At 45.9% G+C, this 17,164-nt stretch overlaps 1 protein-coding gene across 2 annotated transcripts; it reads right to left on the bottom strand.

The window, feature by feature from the left end:
* Positions 1-1,342: 1,342 nt before the first annotated feature.
* Positions 1,343-16,933, bottom strand: TXNDC15 (thioredoxin domain containing 15). Of its 2 annotated transcripts, none has more exons than XM_027606275.2 (5): positions 16,323-16,933; positions 8,549-9,030; positions 6,864-7,027; positions 3,562-3,692; positions 1,343-2,053 (listed from the first exon to the last, which is right to left on the bottom strand). In XM_027606275.2, the coding sequence occupies exons 1-5, from the start codon at positions 16,387-16,389 to the stop codon at positions 1,857-1,859; spliced, it is 1,041 nt and encodes a 346-aa protein (XP_027462076.1). In that variant the 5' UTR covers positions 16,390-16,933; the 3' UTR covers positions 1,343-1,856. The 2 variants fall into 2 exon arrangements, with proteins under 2 accessions (XP_027462076.1, XP_027462075.1); XM_027606274.2 differs by having other exon boundaries at positions 8,549-9,036; positions 16,323-16,930.
* Positions 16,934-17,164: the final 231 nt, after the last annotated feature.

Raw genomic sequence — 17,164 nt, 5'->3', positions numbered from 1 at the left:
ACAGTGAAATATTTATCATTTGTTAAGCAAAACAAAACAAAAACTAAGGTGCTAAATGATACCTATGTTATGACTCTAACTATGGGAAAGAAAGGGGAAAGACAAGAGGGAAATGCATTATGAGTCTCTCACCTCATGGCACAGAGGCTCCTCCAATCAGCATACTTAGGATGGAACCTGGGTCCCACGACTGGAAACTGCATGACCCTGAGCAAGTTATTTGGGGCCTCATTTATTACCCTTCTGTAAAACAAGGATATTTAATACTAGTGTCAATCTCAGAGCTACTGTACCAATAAATAAAATGGTAGGTAAAGAACTTAAAATAGTACCTGGAACACACACAATTATACTCAAGTGTTAGTTATTGTTATAAAAGATGGAATCACTGTAAGTTTTTCTTCTAATTTTAAGTACACAAACACATATATGTAAAGGTTCAAATCCCGGCTTCACCAACGTACTCTTGTGTGTAACCTGGGCAAGTTACTTAAGCTCTCTCCATGCCTCAGTTTGCTCATTTGTAAAGTGAAAATAGTAATAGTCCCATTCTGAACCACCATCCCTTCCTGTCAGTGACCACCCCAGCCAGACTTATCCACAACATAAAGTGGTAAACTCCTGCCCAACATAACATTCTGAGAGGGTGACTCAACTAAGGTTCTATTTCCGTAGAATTTAAGGTGCATTATGAAATGAACGACTCTATCTGAAATACTGGAAACAATCACTTTATATAAAGGTTACTTCTCATTATGTGGTCAGATGTCTTATATCTGAGTTTAAGGGATCTTTTAGAAACAGCTTTTTAAAAAGTTGGTATAAAGGGGCGCCTGGGTGGCTCAGGCGTTAAGCGTCTGCCTTCGGCTCAGGTCATGGTCCCAGGGTCCTGGGATCGAGCCCCGCATCGGGCTCCCTGCTCAGTGGGGAGCCTGCTTCTCCCTCTCCCACTCCCCTTGCTGTGTTCCCTCTCTCGCCATGTCTCTGTCAAATAAATAAATAAAATCTTAAAAAAAAAAAAGTTGGTATAAATTACATGTTGTGTCTTCTCTACCTGCGTCCTAAACTAGACTAGAATCAACTTGTGGGCAAGAACAGTGTTACATATTTCTTTTGGCTCTCACTGAAACTAGCACAGTGCTTAGAACATTTTAAGGTTGAATCAGTGCATGCTGGTAAGGTAACGGTGACTAAAATTTGAGTTATGCTTTAGCCTAGAACTGATAATGAATAAGCTCTAGTTTGATGATAATATTTAATTTCTCCTAACATCTGCCCTACCCAGAAATGACTTAAACCACTTCAAATTCCTCCGGTGAAATTAAAGATCACAAACACCAAAGTACTTGACTCTTTTATTCTCCCATCAGTTACTCAGAAGGCCACACTTGTCAATTCTAGTCCTCCTTCCACAACAGAACACTTTCCTACTTACAGGCTCTGAGAGAAAAACTGCAAATGAACAGAAACCAACCTTCTTAAACATATATAAGGAATCAAAACTTTTCTAAACCATAATGTGAAAAGTCCTACTTCTTCCTTCTGTGAAGCCAACTGTCACTCTATCCACTATTCCACCAGAACCACGCTCCCATTTGAAACTGGATCACTCCCTTAAAATACTAGATTAGTAAAAACAAGAATGGTGAGTTCTATTGAATATTTTTGCATTTGCTTTTTGTGGTACTAATTAAAACACCAATTTATAATTTTTTAACACATTCAACAATTCAACAAATGCATGATTCTTTTAATCTGACTGAAGCTGTAAGTCTACACTTCACTGGAGAAAATGTAAGGAAGTGCAGCATTAATTTCTGAAATTCCTCGTTCCGACTTCTCCTTTCAGTCCATCACTATTCCGCATGTTCCTGCTCTTGTCCTGGAATTAGCCACCGAATGCTCTCAGTTCGAATGGTAGCATACATAATAAAACTAATCAAAAAGAATAAGGAAAATACAAGCAGCCAGTCCACACTTTTTATCAGAGTGCTGGGAAGAGGGCCTATTTGGTCAGCTTGAGTTACCACCACATTTTTCTTGGCTTCTATACCTGAAAGAGAAATCAGCTGTTTCAAATCAGATAGAAAACACACCCGCTAAAGATCTTTCTGAAGTATTCTGCATGGTATGCAAAAAGATATGCAGTCTTAAAATAAACACCACACTAGTATATCTGGGATGGGTTTCACTTGCCTGTTAGTGTAATTTGTAACTTGCCTTTCTCCCACCACATCAAAGGAACAGGGACCCATTCAGCTGTTCAGAGCCTAAACACTAGAATTTCTGTGAATTCCTCAGAAGGGTCTTCAGGCATGGTTAAGAGTTGTCTTTTGTTCTCTTTGAGACCAAAATTCAACAAGTAACTGGTAAAGCTACTCTCAGGAGTCTACAGAATGTTTTCACAGGTGAAGGAACGCTAAATTCAAAATCTTTTAAATAATTTACTGAAAAAATTGTTATAACTAACCACCACTGAGATCAGAGATTACCAAAGATGCTGTGACTCCTCAATTTCTTTTGGGTTCTAGGTTTTCTTAGAGTGTTGAGCAAAACAGCTCCCTCTCTCCATATCAACCTGATTGACAATCAGGGGTCTGGTACTGTAAGACTTGAATAGCTAACTATCTGGTAGCAACCCTTTCACTCCTATGAGGTAACTCAGCTCTTTGTTCTTTACTGTGAGACAGAAGTAATTAGATGCAACTTAATATATATGGAAGGTATGTTATCGCTTATTTTTTATTTCCAGTGAATATACTTCAGGAAGAAGTGGGGTGCTCATAATTAAGGCATTAAAGCTTTTGTGGAGCAAACTTTTCCAAAGAGGAAAATTTTTTCACTATTCAGTGTTCAAACCTTTACAGAATAAAAAATAAGGCCCCATGTTTTGGCAAATATTAAGGAATTAAAACAGCATCTGCATACGAATGAATAAATGAAACACCACACAGCAACAAAAAGGAAGAAAATACAACCATATGCACCAACACAGGTGAATCCCACAAACATAATGGTGACTGAAATAAGCCAGATACAGGGGAATCCATTATGTATGTCTCCATTAATATAAAGTTCAAAAACAGGTAACACTAGTCCATGGTGTTAGGAGTCAAGGTGGTGGTTACCCGTTGTGGGCAGGAGCAGCAGTGCTGAGGGGATGAGCCGGTAACATTGTCTCTGGGTCGGAGTCCTGGTTACCCAAGGCATTCATTTTGTGAAAATTAATCACCCAGAACACCAATATAATGCACACATTTGTGTAACTATTACACTTTAGTGAAAAATGTATGTAAAAAGTTATGTACAGGTGTATGTGAATTATAGAATAATAAAGCTGGTTTTTTTAAAGGTATCGATAATCATTAAAATTACCTATTCATGTTAAACTTGCCACTGATTGAGAGACTTTTAACAGAACCACAGTAGTTCACTAGAAAAGAGGGTTTACATCTGAAAGCCAGTCTTGACTCCTTCACTTAAGGAGAGCAGACAGAAACCCACAGAAGGCATATACCTCCAGCAATAAAATCCTTTCTACAGCATATGATTTCTACATACCTGTCTGGTTAAAAATGAAGACTTTCAGTGTTTCCAGTGTTCGGTCTGTATGATTAAATCTAGCCATTGGTTTAGCTCCTTGAAATAGTAAGATGTTAGGAACAGCTACGGTGCCGAACCTGGTAGAAAGGCTATGACAGAAAGCAGTCAGTCAGACAACCTGAACTAACAGTGCGTTTCCTCACACAGTTACCATGTCAGAATGGATGGCAATAAATGAGAAAGCATCATTTTCCTGTGACTACAGAGGTTTCTAATATTCAAACTATATGCTTATAGCTACTTCTGACCTTTTTCCTTATGGGTTGAGATTGGGGGCATTCCTGTTCTGCTGAGTTGCTTTCTATTACAACAAGGAACTACCCTGACACAGTTATTCCACTTTTTTTTTTTTTTTAAGTAAACTCTACCCCCAGTGTGGGGCCGGAACTCACCACCGCAAGATCAAGGGTCGCATGCTCTACCGACTGAGCCAGCCAGGTGCCCCCTAGTTATTCCACTATTTAAGTTGCAAACTGCCAGAAGAGATCAGACCAGAAAATTCTAATTCATGGACAAAACACACTGTGTCAATTTACTTGACAGAAGAAATTTCAAACTCTCCAGAATGCCCATCTCCATCCCTCATACAAGGTTCAACTTCGGTTAAGCAATTAGTCTGGTAAGTCGGCAAGTCAGGATGTACGGTCTAGCAGACACACCAGGAAGTTCACAACTGGGGCAGGATGTAACACGATCTGAGAGGGACTGGTTCACCTTTACATAATACAGAGTTGTGCTATAAGCTCTGGAGTCAAAACATGCAGGTTCAAGCCTCAGGTCTGTCACTGAACCAGCTGTGTGAGCTTCGGGTGGACTATTTAACTTCTTTAAGCCTCAGTTTCCCCTGTGAGTAAAATGATAATATTGGATAATCAGGATTTTTGTCTTTTGTGAATATGCTGTCACTTAAATATGAACATATGAGGCAAACACATGTCGCAGGCCACATAACAAGAACAAGTACCCTCCACTCTCCACAATTAAGGCACCATAGCAGACGCTGAGAAGGATGCATGGAGAAGACTGACCAAAGCAGATGATAAAAGCCTGCAGGGAATGGAAGCCCAAACCCAGAGTACTAAGCTGGTGCTGGGAGCCAGCCCTGCCGGCTTGCGGGCAGGGGAAGGCCCAATCAAAGTCTGACACTAACCTAGACTGTCCTTCCCATCAGTCTGCTCCCTTGGGCCAGGCCATGTAGATACTTCCCTGAAGCCCTTGTGAGAATTACTAATTTGCTGCGATTTCTTTCTCCCTAAACAAGTTTAGGTAAACACTGGCAGTTACATTACCCACACTGAAATCAGTGGCGTGCAAAGTTTTACTCAAAATTTTTACTCGAGGGGCACCTGGGTGGCTCAGTGGGTTAAGCGTTCAACTCTTGGTTTCGGCTCAGGTTGTAATCTCAGGTTGGGGGGATCAAGCCCCACGTTGGGCTTGGTGCTCAGCAGGGAGTCTGCTTCTCTCCCTCTCTCTCTCTCCCCCTCTCCCTGCTCATTTGGTCCCTCCCTCCCTCCCTCTCTCTCTCAAATAAATAAATACATCTTTAAAAAAATTTTTTACTCAAAGAAGTTTTACTCGACTTCACTTTTATCAATCTGACCATCTTCAGACTCACGAAACTGATTCACACACAACCTCCTGTGCCCTGCTAAAGGGCATGTGATGTAGGGGAGGAGGGTCACGCTTTATAACCCAGGCACAGTCACAGCACTGGGGGAAATACAGAACATGTGAACAAAGCTCTTTATAACGTAGCTCACTCAACATCTAAAAAAGACAAGAGCCCACTGAATAATATAAAACAAAAGTAAATGTCATTTTAAGGGCCTAAATTAGTCCATTAATTGACTCTGTCCACTAAGGAACACACATGCAAGAATAAATGTAAACAAGAGGAAGGAAGAAAGGGGGAGGGAAAGAAAGAAATCCTGAGCAGACACACAACAGGGTGCTGAGTCAGGCTGCCAGGGGTGGAAACCTAAACCATGGGTGAGTCTCAGGAGGGTCCCACTTGTGACACTAATTTTGCTAATTCAGGCTGGCCAAGACCCTGAAGAGTCCTCTCTGCCCACCCCCCGCCATCAGGTGGGGCCACCTTTAAATTCCACCCTGCAAACTGATGCAGACCGTATGGAAAACAGTGTGGAGGTTCCTCAGAAAGCTAGAAATAGAACTACCCTAGGATCCAGCAATTGCACTACGAGGTATTTATCCAAAGGATACAAACATAGTGATTCGAAGAGGCACCTGCACCCCAGTGTTTAGAGCAGCAATGTCGACAATTGCCAAAATATGGAAAGAACCCAGATGTGCATCAACAGATCAATGGATAAAAAAGATGTGATGTATATATACACACACACAATAGAATATTACCCAGCCATCAATAAGAATGAAATCTTGCCACGTGCAAGATGGATGCTAAGTCAGCCAGAGAAAGACAGATACCACATGATTTCACTCATATGTGGAATTTAAGAAATAAAACAAATGAACATAGGGGAAGGGAAGGAAAAACAAAATAAGATAAAAACAGAGAAGGAGGCAAACCATAAGAGACTCTTAACTCTAGGGAACAAACTGAGGGTTGCTGGAGGGGCAGAGGGTAGGGGGATGGCGTAACTGGGTGATGGACATTAAGGAGGGGCACGAGACGGAATGAGCAATGGGTGATATGCAACTGATGAATCATGAAATTCTACCCCTGAAACTAATAATACACTATATGTTAACTAAATTGAATTTTAATTTAAAAAAAATTCTTAACTCAGTCATAGCAACTCATTTGTTTATATAATGCAACCTAGGGCTAGATACTTATTCCTGCGCAAAATGGGGGAAAACTTATAGTACATACCCGCTACACCTGTTCTGAGGACAAATGACATACAAAATGAAAAGTGCTTTCCCCAATATCTAGCAGGTGGTAAGCCCTCAATAAACAATAGATGTAATTAACATAAAGATAGATAGACAGATAGATAGATACATAGATACATACATACATACATACATACATACATAGATAAATTCCACTCTGCAGAGAACAGTCCCTCCTCTCCAGGGGCCTCCAGAAAGTGAGGCCTCAGCTCTCTGAGGAGTGTGACCACCCTCACCACTTACCCTTGTCTATCCCTCCCGCTAGTCCAGCTTCAATGGTCATACCTACCTCCCTCAGCTTCGAACTTAACTGACAACCTCCAAATAACTGCAAGCATCATCCAGAAGGATGACACGTAAGCTCTACTCAGGGAACATACCTGCTGTGCTGAGATGCATCCAGCGCCAAAAAATGGAGAGCTGGAAATGCCCGGGGCAGAGAATTAAAATGAGGAGCCAAATTGGCAGAAAATCGGCACCACGGGGTGTAAAACAGGACTAGCGTGCAGTCACTACCATTTGGGTTTAGAAAATCCATAAGGTCCTGTGGTAAAAGAAACAAGTGTTAAAGTCAGCAGTAAATGTTCATGTACATTCTCGAAGGATGCCCAAGAAACTGGAAACACAGCTGCCTCCAAGAAGAGGAGGCAGGAACACAGACAGGAGACAGACTATAGAGTATCCCCTTAAGAAACCTTTTGGGTTTTGAACCATAGGAATGCATGAATCAGCAGAAAAGTATTATCAAATAACAAATCATAAACTTTCCTATAAACTTTCTTGATAGTACTACAGAGCAATTTTAGTATTTTTCATAATGCATTAATTCAAATACTAAGTACCCACAAGGCACAGGCCATCGTCCCAACCTCTGACCTGTGCCTGCACACACTCTAATGGCACTATTAAAGCACTGAGATCTCAGGCCCCAATCATCAACTCAGCAGATCCAAATCTGTAAGCGATTGAATCAATGTATTCGGCCAAAGGCTAGTTCAGGTCAAGGGTGCACCATCCCTGCCACCACCCTAACTCAGACTGCTGAAACTGCTCTCTCCTGGCCAAGTGTGTGACCTACAGAGCTGAGGCACAGTGTTCACCAGGCACTGAGAGGAGGGTGTGAGGCCTGCGCTGACCCCTGAACATGGAGGGGCTACAGATGCTCAATGTACCACATACCCTCATTTAAAATAAGCAGTCGCGGTGTGCAGAGCAAGGATTTCTTCTCATATTACACAGGCAGCCTGAATTCATCCTGCTACCTGGCTTAACAATCTCATAGAAACAGTCAGTCATTATCTCAGTGTTCTCTTCAGAATTATCATTTATCCAATGGACTGGAAAAGCATGGCTGGGTTGGGGACAACTGTCTCAGCTCTCACTCCAGAGAAAACACTGGAGTCAAGCTCTTTGAAGGAAAGAAATTTTTCATTAATATAAAATGCTTCCCAGGGGTATCACCACTCTAAACAATGCTAAATCACAATCTTAGTAATTCAGATATTTTTAACTTGCCTCTGTAGTAAATACCTCATTTGGAAGAAGAAAAATGCTAAGATTCTGATGCCAGGTGCCTATTTGTCCACTGGGATTTTTTTTTTAAGATTTATTTATTTACTTGAGACAGAGGGCATGAGAGTGGGGGGAGGGGCAGAGGGAGAGAATCTCCAGCAGACACCATGTTGAGCGCAGAGCCCGAGGTGGGGCTCCATCTCACGACCGTGAGATCATGACCTGAGCCGAAACCAAGAGTCCCACGAAACCTACGGAGCCCCCCAGGCGGCCCTGTCCCCCGGGATTTTCATCCTGAGGCTTGGTGCAGAGAGGACCCCGAGGGTGACCAGGCTCAAGCCACCCAAAAAGCATAATCGACACTGGTTCTATCGCCTCCTCTCCCTCCAAACATCATAGAGAGCCAAGTCAGTTTTCAGTGATGCAGCCATTAGATGCTGTCGCACTTAGAAAATGACAAAGATTCTGACCCTCCATTTGAAAGTTGGCAGAGTATTAAATTGTGAAATCAATGTGCGGAAACAGAGAAAAGCACTAAACCATTCTTTCTTACCTGTGACACATTTAAAATTTTCAGAGTGAAGTTTTCTAGTCCCGTCACATTTCTCTCCTCGCAGTTCACCTTGGGGGATTTCAGACTCTCCGTGTTATTGGCGTCCTCGGGCGGCGCCGGGTCGGATTCGGCCACTTCCGGCTCTGAGTAATACTCGTCCTCTCTGTCCTGGAAGCTGGCCCCCCCGCCATCCAGAGAGAAGAGGTGCTCTCGGAGACTGCACCGCGAGTCCTCCTTCCCTCGGGTTCCGCAGGTGCCGCCGCTAGGCTCGGGGCTCAGCTTGTCCTCGGTCTCGCCGGGGATCACGGACAGCAGCACCACGTGGTCGCCATCGGCGTCCAGCCCCAGCACAGCGCCGGCCTCTCCCGTGGGCTTGTGGTGGCCCGCGGGGCCGCGCGAGGGCTCCTCCTCGCTCGCGGACACAGCTCCCACCTGCAGAGCGTGAGCACGCTGCTCCTCCGACTGCAAGTGACCGCTCCCCTCTGCAACTAAAACATGCCAGCATGTTCACGCTCCTACGTCCCTTCCAAGTACATGAACCCAAAAAGGAATTACAGTTCCCCTACAGAGGAAAAAGGTACCCTTCCCATGAAGCTATCAGAGGGTCACCCACCATTCTCCAGATCATGAAGGAGGTCACCAGGAGGTACCAGATTAAGAATGTCAAATACAAAGTGGACCAATCCGTATCTTCATGTGATACCTGCTGCTTGCCGTGTGGATTATAAGCAAAAACATTCCAGTGGAGACATCCAATGAGGAAAACAGAACACAAACACCTTAACAATTTCATTTGTTTGATGAGAATATCCAGCAAAATAATGCTGCTTTTGTAGAAGATTCTACTATAGCAAAGCATCCTTGCACACATTATAACAGCCCTGTGAGCCCAGCAGGACAAGGGTTACCATCCCCACCTAACGGAGGACCAAGCTGAGGCACAGAGAGGCAGTGTAATGGCCAACAGCACACAAGCTAGTAAGCAGCAGAGCCAGGTCTCTGAGTGAAGTCTTCTGGCTGCTACTCAAATCGGGCCTTACCCTCCCCATAATACCTCGGGGGTCGCTGTGCCTCCTGGCCTGAGAACACTGCCCCAGCCATAGAGCAGCTCCGGCCTGAGGTGACCTCTCCTGCCTGCAGCCCTTGAGAGTGCCAGGAGGTGCACCCCACAGGGCCGGGGCAGCAGCGGGGCAAAGGAGGACCTTCCTCCCACTCTGGAGCCACTAGATAGTGCTTGGACAAAATGCTCAGGGAAGGGAAGACTCTGGGGAAGTCTCATACAACCAGGGAGCAATCTCCACTCACCTCTGTAACACTGACTCCTGCCCTCCAACTCCCATTAACTCAACAAGAGCAGCCAGACTCAGTGCCAGGCACTGACCAGGGGGAACCAATGAGCCCAGCTGTACTCAGACAAGCTCGCCACGTGGCTGGAAAACCACCAGCCATGCCAACAGCATGTCACCGAAGTGTGAAAAACCAACTGACTTTTGAATTGGGGAGGGGTCTGGGTTTGTATAAGGTCTCAAAGAATATCTCCATAGAGATGTGCAGATTCATTCAGCAATTCAAAAACCTTCTCTGAGAATTCTGCTTCTGGTTAAGCTGGAGTAAGAGGGACCAGATTTACCCTCCCTAGTGAAACAACCCAAAAAAGGTCAAAAATGTGAACCAGTTTCCGGAGACTAGTTAGCAGGCAACAAAGCAAAGGGATCCCTGAGAAACAGGAAGAGAAATAAACAGGAGAGCCCCTACAAGTGCTCCAGCTTCCCACCTGAGGGAATGCCCGCCCTGGGGCTCAGGGAGGGGGAAGGAAGCAGGCAGAGTCCAGCACTCCTCAAGTTGAGGAGACGGCACTGAGGGTACAGAGAGACCAAGAAAGCTAGAGTTTGTGGGACAGAATAGTACAGATGGGCAAAGCTGCAGCGACAGGACTCCAGAGACCTGCAGAGTAACCCCCATCGAGTACACTGCTCAGCATTTATATGTGAGTAAGCTCCCAAAGCTAGGCAAGGAACCGCCCAAAAGGATCAGAGGCAACACTACCCAACCCTCACACAGAGCTGGGAAGAGTACCTATTCCCACCAGCTAGACTGGAAAACCTCACAATTCACAGAGCGCCGGGGAGAGTACACAAAAGTAGTGGGGCAAAATTAATCCTACAGTAAATACAGCTCTGCTCCCGTCTAGCAAACCTTAAAAGCCACGATCAAACCTTGCTCAGCTAACCTAACTGTACCCTAGAACAAACTCATGAATATTTAGAGGAATACTAAAATATCCAGCACTCAACAAGGTCAAATTTATGTCTGGCATCCAATCAAAAGTTACCAGGCATGCAAAAAGGCAGGAAAATATGATCAATAATGAGAACAGTAATTAACCAATTAAAACTGACCCACAACTTGCAGATGTCAGAACTAGGAGATAAGGATATTAAAACAGTAATTATAATTCCATTACATATGTTCAGAAAGTTAAGCAGATAAAGGGACATAAGATATAAAAGACCTGCACCAAAATGCAAATCAAAACCACACAGGGGGCGCCTGGGTGGCTCAGTCGTTACGCGTCTGCCTTCAACTCAGGTCATGATCCCAGGGTCCTGGGGTCAGGCTCCCGACTCCACGGGAAGCCTGCTTCTCCCTCTCCCACTCCCCCTGCTTGTGTTCCCTCTCTCGCTGTGTCTCTCTGTCAAATAAATAAAATCTTTAAAAAAAAAAAAACCACACAGATCTCACCTCACACCTGTCAGATTAGCTATTATCAAAAAGACAAGAAATAACGAGTGCTGGTGGGGACGTGGAGAGAAAAGGAAACCCTTGTGCACTCTTGGAAGGAATGTAAATTACGGCAGCTATTGTGGAAAACAGTATGGAGGTTCCTCAAAAAATTAAAACTGTAATTACCATATGATCCAGCAATTCCATTTCTGGGTGGAACAAAAACACTAATTTGAAAAAATATATGCACCCCATGTTCACTGCAGCCTTATTTACAAAAGCCATGGAAGCAACCTAAGTGTCTACCAAAGGACGAATGGAAAAGAACATAGGATCACACAATATTATTATTATTCAGTCACAAAAAGAGGAAAGCTTGCTATTTGCAACAACGTGGATGGACCATTACGCTATGTGCAATAAATCTCAGAAAGACAAATACCATATGCTCTCACTTACATGTGGAATCTTTAAAAATAAATAAATAAATAAATAAATAAATAAATAGCTCATAGATGCAGAGAACAGACTGATGGTTGCCAGAGGTGATGGTGAGGGGAGGGGATGAAATGGGTGAAATGGTCAGAAAGTACAAATTTCCAGTTACAAAATAATTCATGGGAATGTAAGGTACAGCATGGTGACTCTAGTTAATAACACTGCCTTGCATATTTGAAAGTTGCTGAGAGTAAACTTTAAAAGTTCTCATCATGAGAAAAAAGTTTAACTAGGCATGGTGTCAGATGTTAACTAGACTTACTCTGGTGATCATTTTGCAATTATACACAAAGATTAAATCATGTTGTACACCTGAAACGAACATAATGTTATATGTCAATTATAATTTTTTATAATTTTTTTAAAAGATCCAAATTGTACTCTGGCAATGAAAACTACAACATCTGAAATGAAAACTGCACTGGGTGGGATTAACAGCAAATTAGGCATTGCAGAAGAAAAGACTAGTGAATTTGAAAGCATAGCAACAGAACCTATCCAAAATCAAACATACAATGAAAACAAGAATCCAAAGAAATGAAGAGAATCAGTGAGCTATGGGACAGTTTCAAGCGGCCTAACATACAGATCATGAGAATACCCAGAAAAGGCGGGGGGGGGGGTTGGACAGAAAAAGTATTTGAATTAATAATAACCAAAAACTGCACAAACTTGATGAAAATCATAAATGCATAGATCTAAGAAGTTCAGCAAATCCCAAGCTCAATGAACTACACCAAGATATTATCATAATCAAATTGCTAAAAACCAGTGACAAAGACAAAAATCTTAAAAGCAGCCAGAGAAAAAAGACATACTATGTACAAAGGAAGAAAGATAAAGATGACAGCAGATTCCTGTTGGGAACAATGCAAGCAAGATGAGTAGCAACATTAAAGTACTGAAAGGAAAAAACTATAAACCTAAAATTCTATACCCAGGAAAATATCTTTCAAAAATGAAGGAAAGGGGTGCCTGCGTGGCTCAGACGGTTAAGCGTCTGCCTTCAGCTCAGGTTATGACCTCAGTGTCCTGGGACTGTCATGTCTCACATCAGACTCCCTGCTCAGCAGGGAGTTGGCTTCTCCCTCTACCTCTACCCCTACCCCATGGCTCATGCTCTCTGTCTCCCTCTAAACTAAATAAAATCTTTTTTAAAAAAGAAAAAAAGAAGGGAAAATAAATACCTTTTCAGAAATATTAAAAGCTAAAAGAATTCATCACCAACAAACACCCGGAACAAGAATTTTAAAGGAACTCCTTCAGGCCAAAGAAAAATGATACCAGATGGAAATATGGATCAACACAGAACGGAGAGCACAAGAAACAGTAAGTACACTGATAAATAAACACAATCTTTCTGAAAGTGTAGCTATGAAGGGGACAAGAAAGCCAGGGTAGGTGATAAGGGGCCAAAGGAGGCTTCTGTTTCGGCTTTTAGGACAGAGGAGAAGTTTAAGGATATATCAAGTTGATGGGAACGTGGGTGAGAAGGGCACGAGAACAAGAGAGGTTAGACAGGACAGCCAGAGAGGCTACATGTCTGGAGAACAAAGGATGCCAGGTATGGGGGCCAACCCTCCTCCCAAATGCCCCAGCTCCACAGACATCTGCTCTCTCGGAATCTAACCAACATCTTAGGTCTCACAAGTACATAGAAAATGCCAAGATCCCGAAAGAACCTCAGGAGAAAAAAAATCAGGGCAGAAATGAAAAACCTGGCTCTCTCTGATCACCCTCATAAAAATGGATAGATGTCCCCTACAAAAAATCAAAAGGGAGTCTGAGTGAAGCACAGAGCTGGTATTTTCAGTTGAGGAGGGTTATTTTTCCCTCCTGTGAAAGAGTTAAGTAGACAGTACACATTAGGAACCAAAACATTCTTATGCCCTCAGGTACCAGTGTTTTCACTCAAGTATTGGGAAGAGAGGAAACTGTGAAGTATTCCACACCATGTGAGAGTCGCTGAACCCTTGCAGCATCACGTGCCTTTTAAAAGAGACTGCTTCTTAGCCTCAACACGCTGACTACAGTGTGAGCCATGCAAAAATGACAACACTGCATCACTGGCAGCAAGGAAGATATCTGGAGAACGCTGCCAGGGAACCCTGGCCTAGGTTAGATCCTTCACACCCTTCCAGTTTTGCTCCGAAGGTTCTCTACCAGCCGCAGGTTTTTCCCAATGGCTTCTGTGGCAGCGATACCAGGCCCCACATGGTGCGCCCACTGTCCATACTCTGAACGAGTTCCCCCAGGCATCTCGGTCCCTGAACCCTCGCGATCTCCTCCACCTACCTCAGTGTTGTCCCAAGGGCTGTTTCTCTGCCAGGGAAGCCTTGCTGGCCCCTTGCTGGCTAATCTGACTCAACGTTCAGATCTTACCCTAAACTTCACCTCTGTAAGGTGAACTTCACCCTGCCTGACCCTCAGACCCGAGGGGTCTCCCATAACAGCATCCAGTAAATACCCTGGGACTCTCCTTGAAGCATTTTCCACTGTTGGAATTTACTTATTTGTAGTCATTCAATGCCTGTCCTCCCCAGCAGATAGGAGGGTGGACCTGTTTCTCTATCTGGCTCACCACTGTACCTCAAGTGTCCAGCAGGGCATATGAGATGTGATGGGTGCTAAGCAAAAATCTGCTAGTTGACTGCCTAATGAAGACAGGCATGGGGGTGCTGAAGCCAGGAGGGGGTTCCCGTGCCTTGACACCTGGACAGCACTGCTACCTCCAGTTGCACATCTGCCACTGGGGTCCACTACAGACCAAAAAGCCTTGGATTTTCAGCCACCCTAAAAACTACCCAGGTGGTGAAAGTCCCTCTGTCCTCACCCCATCACGGCCTTGCCATGCTGACCAATGGCCCACCAATGGCTGGTGTTATCCTCAGGTCTGCGTGCAATGGCCCAGACTAGATGCACGCAATGGCACATGACTAGAATGTGATGTCAGTGCCCTGAATCAACAAGATTCTGCCTGGAAACAGCACACTCAATGTGGGCAATGGAAGGAGAGATGCGTAAAGGGGCCCCCGACATGTGTGCTGGATGTCAGAGAAACCAAAAGCAATGGTAAGGAACTTCAGGGCCAGTAACAGCAGAGAGCGAGCCAGTTACCACTCAAAGACCTTAAGAGTTCAGAAGCAGCAACAGTCACAGAACCTTGGAACAGTGTGCTCACCCTTCTAGAAGCTGTGACTGGAAGGACAAAGCCAAGCCATGATAACCCCTTAAGGGAGGAAGCTGAGAGGTCAGGCTCTCAGCTTGACCTCAGGCTCCCTTCATTCCAACCCACAGGAAGCCAGAAGGCAAGACCATCAGTTGTCACGCCATACAGGACAGCCCCTCGGGGCACAGCGCAGGGTAGACAAGGCTAGAGAATGACCTGGGGAACAAACAAAAGCTATCCAGCATATGCTGGCCCCTCTCTGATACTGGTGGTTAAGCATAGTGACAGAGAAATGTAGTAGAGGTAGGCAAGCATGAGCTTGAATCACGGCTCCTCAACTTCCGGCTGTTGGAGACCTTGGCAGAACACTTACTGACACTGAGTCTCGGTTTACTCAGCTGTGAAACGGGAACGGGAGCAACAGCTACTTCATAAACATTTGAAGATTAAACAAGATGATGCTCATAAAGCACGAAGCACAGGACCTGGCACATAACCAGTCCTTTCATCAACAATAATTGTGTTACTATTCTTCCCTCTTCCTCTTGCTCAGCCACCCAGCTGCCCTGCCTCCTTCCAGGACACCTCATGCAAAGACCGGCCTGCCACTGTAGTGAATGACAAGCAAGGCCGAAAGGTCTAGACTTTAACAAACTGTGAGGAGTGGGGTGACGCAGCACTGAGCATAAGGCCCCACTCCTGGCCCGAGCCCTGCCTCCAGGGTGGCTTCCTCCCTGCCTGAGGATGCCCCAAGAGCATGCCACGGCAAGCAGCGCGTTACCCGGGGAGTCTCTAAGTTTTCTGATCTGTCCTTGGTGCAGGCAACCTGAGCAAGAGCAGCCTTCTTTAAAAAGTGACCCATCGAAGTGCCAAATAAAGCGTGGGCTCTGCATGCAGAAATACAGGCTCTGCCATGACCCGAAGGGCAAACTCAGGCTCTTTGAGCTCTGCGCCTCCACCTGTAACATGGAGATAGTCTTGCAGCCTCTCTCCTACGGTGGATGCGAAGGCTAACTGATATAAGGCACAGTTCCTGCCTCCGCGTAAGGGCACCGGAAATGTCGGCTATTCGTGATGATTTTTATCATTCATAATAAAGTGTATGCCTCAGTAGGTGCTAAGACACTGTCACTCCCGCCGGACTGACGCCTGCTGCGGGGGCCTGCTCGGGCTCCCCGCCACCGCGGACCACCACTCGGGGCCACCCAGGCGGAAAGAGGTCGGGATGACGCGCGGCCGGCGCCAGGAAGAGCCGAGGGGCGCGCCGCGGGCCCCCGCGCAGGTGAAAGAGCGCCGCCCGAGCGGACCCCCACCTTGCCCTGTCATTTCACTTGCCGCCGCCTGCCGCTCCCGGCCACGACCCCAGTCCTAGCCCGCACTCACCCTCCAGGCCGCGGGCGGGAGGCCCCAGCACCCACAGCAGGACCTGCCACCAGCCGAGGAGCCGCATGGCGCGGGGCTAGAAGCGGCCGGGACCACCACCCACGCCGCAGGGCAACCGGCGCACGGCGACGCGCGTCGCGCTCCCGGCCTCCCGGAGGCCTAGGGGGGAGGGGAGCCGCGGGCGCGATCCCGTGCCGCCATCTTGGCAGCTGGCAGCGGCCGCGGGCGCCATCTTGGAATCGGGCAGTCTGCCTCTAGCCTTTGACTTCCGGTCCCTGGGATTCGCGGCCGTTTAAGAGCCAAGAGCCAGACACCTCGGGTCGCCTCGAACTTTCCTGAACGCCAAGCCCTTGACGGACTTCCAACAGAGGCCAGCGGCCCTCCGTGCGCCAGCCGGTCTGGCTGCTGGCAGCACACACTGCGCCTGTGTGGCGCTTCATTCCGGCGCCCAAACGGCCCGGAAGCCTCCTGTTTCGAGCGCCCCGAATCTCCTGCCTTACCCCTGTTCCCCTGCATACGGTTGCTAGGTGAAATACAGGGTGCCCAGTTAAATTTGCATTTCACAGAAACCACGAATAGTTTTTTTTTCCACTCCAAGAAACAGACGGATTTTCCAACGTAACTTTGTCCTGTAATTGTATTTGCTTCGTCTGGTCACCCTAACCCTACCTCCTGTGCACTCAGGGCGGGCAGTTTTTGGTTGGTGGTTGGTGGATTTGCAGGGCAATCTCCCGCTCCCTGATCCACCGCCCAAGACCCGGTCCTGGAAGAGGCTGGGGCACCGCCCGCGAACAGCTCGGAAAGGACCTGGAACCCGGAAGTCCTGGATGGGGAGGGGAGGG

This window comes from Zalophus californianus, chromosome 5, assembly GCF_009762305.2.
Source record: "Zalophus californianus isolate mZalCal1 chromosome 5, mZalCal1.pri.v2, whole genome shotgun sequence".
Lineage (NCBI taxonomy): Eukaryota > Metazoa > Chordata > Mammalia > Carnivora > Otariidae > Zalophus > Zalophus californianus.
This window is presented reverse-complemented; position numbering and strand designations above follow the sequence as displayed.

Bases quoted from the DNA above. Each gene is read 5' to 3' on its own strand.
- TXNDC15 (XM_027606274.2), bottom strand. From the start codon at position 16,389: ATGCGGCTCCTCGGCTGGTGGCAGGTCCTGCTGTGGGTGCTGGGGCCT. The intron at 3,693-6,863 runs GTATGTTCCCTG...TTTCTGTCATAG, and splicing joins GATGCATCTCAGCACAGCAG to CCTTTCTACCAGGTTCGGCA. The intron at 2,054-3,561 runs GTATGTAGAAAT...TTTCTCTTTCAG, and splicing joins CTTCATTTTTAACCAGACAG to GTATAGAAGCCAAGAAAAAT.